We start from the raw sequence: 6,122 nt of genomic DNA on the forward strand, positions 1-6,122 counted from the left end.
TGGGCACGGCAGCTGGGATTTGGGGCTACATCATTATGAAGAGGTCTGAGGAGGGGCCTTGTTCAGACCCTGGTGAGAGGCCTGGCCTCTCCTCTAAGAACCAGATTTGAGAAAGGACATCGAGTGACTGAGAGCCATCCTGGAGAAGCGATGATTCAGGGGGACATGAGAACTGCGCCCAGAAGCAGCCAGTGGGGAATGTCCTCAGTCCCAGGGCCGTTCCAAAGGGCCTGGCAGGCCTACAGGCAGAGGGAGGAGTCCTTGTTTAGGTCCGGGTTAGACTGGAGGCCAACTCTAGGATTCTGGGAACCAGGAGGTTCGTCATGTGAATCCCGGCCCTCCTTTCTTCCTCTCTGGGGCCGAGGACTCAGACACAACCACACGAGAGCCAGGGTTCCCAAATTCTCTTTATTTTTTGCATTTTCTCAAACATGAAGCCAACAAGTCAATCTCCTCCCCATTGGGGAAAGGGGTCTACAGACACCAGGCCTGGGGTTGCTTCCGCCTGGGGACTTTGATCCCTGCAGGGAGAGGGAACCCAGCCCAGCCTGGCCCTTCCTCTGGATTGTTCTCAGCCCCAGGAGCCCTCCTCCCCCCTCGCCCGCCCAGACACACAAACACTCAGGGTCTCCCACATCTCCCCATGCGCGCCCGACAGCAGACGGAACGCATGGCAGTCGCAGGCTGGGGAAGGCTCCAGCTGGGCTTCTGGGTCAGTGGCCCGCCCCCTTGCTCTGGCCAGTTACTGCCCAGTCAGTGAAGATGAATCCCAGACTCATGACCATGACCACAATGCCCAGAGCTGCAAAGGCGGCTGCCTGTGGGACCAGGAAGAGGAGCTAAAGGCCGGGGCGGGAGGCCAGGCCCCAAGCCGGCCTGGCTCAGCCCCACACAATCTCATCCATGGTGGGCTCTCCCAGACATTCCCCTGGGCCTTGGCTCTCACCCTCCCCTGCCTCCCACCCAGCTGCCCCTCCTTCCTGATCTCCGCTCTTTGATGGGCATTTCTACCCCCACACCTGGATCTTCGGGCGAGAAGCCAAGGATTCGTGGTCCCTGGGGATGATTCGGATGTAGAAAATGCTGGGAAGGATGAAGATGAGACTGGGGGCCGAGGTGGCTCCTGCCAGGAAGGAAAGGACGGTCACGGTGGCCCTCTGGGGGCAGCAGTTGGGAGGGGCAGGGGAAAGAGGGGAAACTGACCAATGACTCCGAAGATGTCCCGGATGTTGGGCACAAATATGACGAGAATGTTGACCAAGGTGAGGAGCCCAAGGGCGATGGTGCCATGGCGGGCCCAGCTGAAGGCCTTGGTCGGGAACAGCAGCTGCTGGATAGCTCGGCGGATCTGGAGGCAGGAAGACAATGCAGGGGTCATGGAAGGCCACAGGAGCCTTCCCCCTTCCCTCTTGGCCGCCCTGGGCCCTCCCTGCCCACTCCGTCCACACACACCCACCGGGAAGAGGACGACGGGGACAGTGAGGGTGACAGCCATGAGCACGGCCAGTCTCACACAAAGGATCAGCAAGTCTGTCTGACTGTACAGATGTAGCATCTCTGCCTCCACGTAGCCTGGGAAGGGGGCATGCACACACATGCATGTGCGTGCACGCACACAAGCGCGCGCGCACACACACACACACACACACACACACACAGATGCCGACCAAGGGCAGGAGCCTCCCCATTCCCCTGTCGCTGGGCCCAGGGCCTCAGCCTCCCTCCTCTCACCAAAGAAAGTGAGGTAACCGAACGTTGCTGTCAGTCCATACATAAGAAACATGGCCCCGATGGACATGTTGGCCACGGCCTGCATCCGGCGCTGGGATGGTCTGGGCACAAACAAAGGGCGCACATCCGCATTCCTCTGAAGCTTTTCCTCATTTGGGGGCCCCCACCCCTTTCTCTTGCCCTGGTTCCTCAATCCCCAAGCTCCAGGTCCCACCATCATCCCAAGCCTTGGCCTGGCTTCCCTGGCCCCCAGCTGTGGCATCCCTCTGTACCTGCGCAGCTCTGTGTAAATGGGGAGGACCTCCGGATGGCAGACGAAAGCAAAGGCCAAAATGGGGATGGTGTAAGCTGTCTGGGGGGAAATCTGGGCTGGAGCCAGCAGGGATGGTGGCATGATGGCCCTCCCGTCACTTCCCCCCCCCCCCCCCCGTTCTGTCCCCTTACTGGGGGTGGCTGCCTTGCCCTTCTGGGAACAATGGGGATGGGAATGATCCTCCAGGTGCCCGGCACTGGGAAACACAGCAGGCTGGCGGGCGGTGAGCAGCTAGGTGAGGGAGGGGAGCAGGGAAGGCAGCCTGACCTGGGAATTGATGGTGATGAGCCGGACTTCACAGGTATCGTTGAGGCCCTTCAGAGCCTCCACAGTAGAGTTCCCATCAGTCAGCGGGCACTTAATTGAGAATTTCTTATAGATCACCTGCAGGGGGTGGGAGCAGAGGCAGATGGGGTGGGGTTCCTATCCCAAGGACCCCCCCTCCCCAATCTCAAAGGCCCTCAAACTCACAGAGGCAAGGAAGAAGACCATGCAGGTGAGGGAGAGGCCGCTGGTATAGCCCAGGTACCCTGTTCAGGGTAGGGAAGGGTTAGACTCGGAGCCCTCTTCCTTCCCATCCCTTTCTTTCCCTCAGGGAGTTCAGTTTCTCCTTCCTGACTCACCCAGGTGTCTCATGAGGGCCAGCGGCAGGATGATGCCAGCGCTGACGAGGACGATGAGAACGTTGCCATTCAGGAACCAGTGACTGTGAAGGATGGCGGGGGTGAGCGAGACCCAGGCCAGGAGGCCGAGGTGCCCTGAGGATCCTGGCAGCGCCCTCGAGCCCATCAAAAACCGAAGCCAAACCCACACCTAGTGAGTCTGGGTCAGACATTCTCAGACACTGACCCTCCTGGGCAGAACCCTCACAGCTGAGCAGTCAAACGGCTGCAACAGATGGCCAGTCAGTTGTGATGTGGGACAGCCGGTGCCCAAGGCTGGCCAGGCAAAGTGAGACAGGCGGCGGAGCACAGCCAGCCAGGTCCAGGGAGAAAAGCCCGCCTGGGGAAGTGGGGGGCTCCCCTTCTTTTGGCTGGGGCCCGCTTGGCAGGGATATTGCGGAAAGGAAGCCTCGATCAAATGTGGGCTGGTTTCTGGGGTACCTCCCAACTCTCCCATGCTCGGCTTCCAGCTCCCTCCCCACTCCCCCCACCCTCCCAGCCCCCTAGTCAGAGTGCCAACTGGACAGCCAGGTCAGGGCGGCAAAATCAAAAAGAGTGGCCAGCAGTGCTCCCGGCGGGAGAGTCCAAGCAAGACAGACGGTCGGTGAGAGATGGCCAGACATCCTAATTGGGACAGCTGGACAGCCAGTCGGGCCAAAACAGCTGTTCATGCGGTGCCAGATTGTCACAGCTGGACAGTAAGATCAAAACAGCTGGGTTGTCAAAAGCCAGGCTGAGACTGAGGACTGCTCAGGGCGAGACAGCCAGAGCAAGGTGACTCAGGCCATTCCCAGCTGAAAGCTGAGCTAAACCAGATGCAGTTGAGAGCAAGACATCTCGGTACAAAACAGATGTTTAGGAAGACAAGAAACAGGGGAAGGCCTGAGTATATGTGCGTGCGTGCACGTGCGTGTGTGTATGTGCTTGCGTGTGCTCACCTGGAGTCAGTGACCGTGGAGTCCAGGAAAGCCCAAATGACCAAAGGAAGCTCTGATTTGATGATGTAAAGGTAACTGGACATGGCTAAAAGGAGGGAGGGTGGGAGGAAGGAGGGTTGAGCCTTGGGCCACGCAAGCTCCACAAGCCCAGGCCCCTCCCCCTGCCACGGCCCTGCCAACACTCGATGCCAGGCCTTCGTGCGGCCTCACCCCCAATGTTGTGCAGGCAGATGACTCCGGCAGCAGCTACTTTTCCGGATGTCCCAAAGGCTCGGCGCCCCAGCTCCTCGTATGCCCGGATCCCTGCAGAGGGGATCAGATTGGCAGGGATTGGGGCGGGACGGGACAGGACAGGTCAAGGGAAGGGCAGGGGAACAGTGGGGCCGGGTTTGTGTGATGGAGAGAGGGAAGGACTCACCGACAAAGCCGGCACACGTGAGCAGGAGGTGGATGGAGTAGGCCGAGAGGAGGGCCATGCACAACAGGAGGGCTCTGGGGGAGGCAGCAAACGGGGCTGGGCTCAGCGGGGAAGCCCTCCGTGCGGTGCCCAGAACCCACCCCAGGCCTGACGGCTGCACTCACAAAAACAGCAGGATGCCGGTGTTGGCCATGGCATAGGCTAGCCCCAGGATTCCGCTGCCCATGATGGCGTTGCTCAGGTTGAACATTGACATACCCAGAGAAGTCTTCCCTTCAAACTGCAACATGGGACAGGAGGAGAACATGAGACTCAGAGGCCGGGGGGAGAAGCATGGGAACAAGGAGGAAGGTGGGCCACTCACATCAGAGAACGGGACAGCCTTCTTCCCGGGGGGTGGCCGGGGCAGGAAGCCGGCAAGCTCAGCCTGGGATCTGGAGGGGGGAGAGGGCCTCGGCTCAGGATTTCTGGGCCCTGCTGCCCAGACCCAGCTTGGGCCAAGTGGGCCTCCCCAGCTCCAGCCCATTACTTACTGCTCAGGCTCTGGGGGTCCCCTGGGGACCAAGCCATTCATCCTAGGCTCCCCCATCATGAGTTCCATCCTGGAAGAGGAAGAGGCTGGGCCTAGGCAGGAGTTGGGGATAGGGCCAGAGAAGGACAGAAAGGAGTTCCCTGTACCTCTGCCCCCCCCCCCCCCCCCCCCCCCCCCCCGGGGCCGGGCTAGACAGCCCGGTTCCCCCCCCCCCCCAGTTCTAGGCACATGCTCCTGTCCATGTGTAAGGGAGGGTGTCTGGGAACACAAGGGCTGATGTAACCTCCTGAGAGAGATGGAGAGAGGAGGGAGACACAGATAAAATGTAGCTGCTGGGGCGATAGTTGAAACTTCTCTTTCTATGTTCCCAGGGCCTACACCCATACCTGACCTGGAGTAAGAGGTGTTTCAGAAATGCTGGGGAAAGGGGAGGTAGTGCCACAAGCATGTGGGGGCCACGAATGTGGTAAAGGGAGAGAGCCGCAGACAGAGAGGGGGGGAACAGGGGCACGGACAGGGGGCCATGGACTGGGGGGGGCGGAATGGACGGGGGGAGGGGAGGGACAGGGCCATGGGGGGGGGGGCGATGTGGGGGGGGGGGGGCAGGGCGCCGGTTCGGGGAGAGAGGGACAGGATGGGGGAGCGTGGCCGGGAGGGGTGCCAAGGCCACGGATGGGGGTGCGGGGGGAGACAGTCCGGGCTGGCCAGAGCCCGGGAGCATCCGGCAAGGCTAGGGGCCGGGCCAGGCTGGAGAAGCCCCGGCTCCCAGGCCCGCTCGCTCACCCTGGCTTTCCTCGGGATCGGATGCAGAGCCGTCTAGCTGCGCGCTGGCGGGGCTCAGTGGCCAGACCTCAGCCTCTCCCGCCTCCTCCCCCTCCTCCTCCCTCCAGGAGCCTAGGCCCCGCCCCCGGCCCCATGGGCGCCCCGCCCCCCGGCCCCAGGAGCCCGCGTTTTCTCTCGGGGCAGCACGATCAGTTTCCCTTCTTCCTGCCCCCCACCCCCACCCCACGCCCCTCCTCCCCCCCTGGGTTCCTCCCCGCCACCCCCCTCCCCAGACCTCCACGACCTCTCCTCTAAAGGGGAAACAAGTCTGACAGTTCTGGGGGGCGTCTCAGCTGTTCTCTACTGCTCGGGAGTGGTCCCCTCTTCCAGATGAGCTGCCCCCAAGCCCGGGACCCCCTTCCCCTTAAGCTCTTGGCTTTTACCTCCTGAGTATATGGACAAGCCTTCGAGCGTTTGGAAAGGATCGTGGGACTTTGGGACTTTGGCTGGAAGGTGCGAAGGAGTGAGGCCAAAGGGAGCCTCGTGTCGCACCCTCCTCACCTCCGCGACCGTTCGAACCAGTAGGATGGCATGCACCTTCCCAAGAGCAGCGCCCAAGGAGAAAGTCCTTCCGGCACTCGCGCTGTGAGTTCACTGGCTCCATGCCCGACGCCCACCAGCACAGTTTCCAAAGACACTCTTCCCATCCATCTCTGTGTCTCCATGTTTTGAGGACGGTGCATCCAAGCCTTGGGGGGGGGGGGGG

General features: G+C 61.5%; 1 protein-coding gene across 2 annotated transcripts; it reads right to left on the minus strand.

Moving 5' to 3' along the window:
* Positions 1-389: 389 nt before the first annotated feature.
* Positions 390-5,462, minus strand: SLC38A5 (solute carrier family 38 member 5). Of its 2 annotated transcripts, none has more exons than XM_027841184.1 (16): positions 5,378-5,462; positions 4,596-4,664; positions 4,427-4,496; positions 4,227-4,342; positions 4,063-4,136; positions 3,855-3,947; positions 3,645-3,729; positions 2,668-2,750; positions 2,516-2,574; positions 2,312-2,428; positions 2,004-2,083; positions 1,732-1,832; positions 1,457-1,572; positions 1,204-1,348; positions 1,020-1,123; positions 390-818 (listed from the first exon to the last, which is right to left on the minus strand). In XM_027841184.1, the coding sequence occupies exons 2-16, from the start codon at positions 4,661-4,663 to the stop codon at positions 714-716; spliced, it is 1,416 nt and encodes a 471-aa protein (XP_027696985.1). In that variant the 5' UTR covers position 4,664; positions 5,378-5,462; the 3' UTR covers positions 390-713. The 2 variants fall into 2 exon arrangements, with proteins under 2 accessions (XP_027696985.1, XP_027696986.1); XM_027841185.1 differs by having other exon boundaries at positions 4,596-4,686; positions 5,378-5,433.
* Positions 5,463-6,122: the final 660 nt, after the last annotated feature.

The sequence above is a fragment of the Vombatus ursinus genome, unplaced genomic scaffold (assembly GCF_900497805.2).
Source record: "Vombatus ursinus unplaced genomic scaffold, bare-nosed wombat genome assembly UNPS02014853.1, whole genome shotgun sequence".
NCBI lineage: Eukaryota > Metazoa > Chordata > Mammalia > Diprotodontia > Vombatidae > Vombatus > Vombatus ursinus.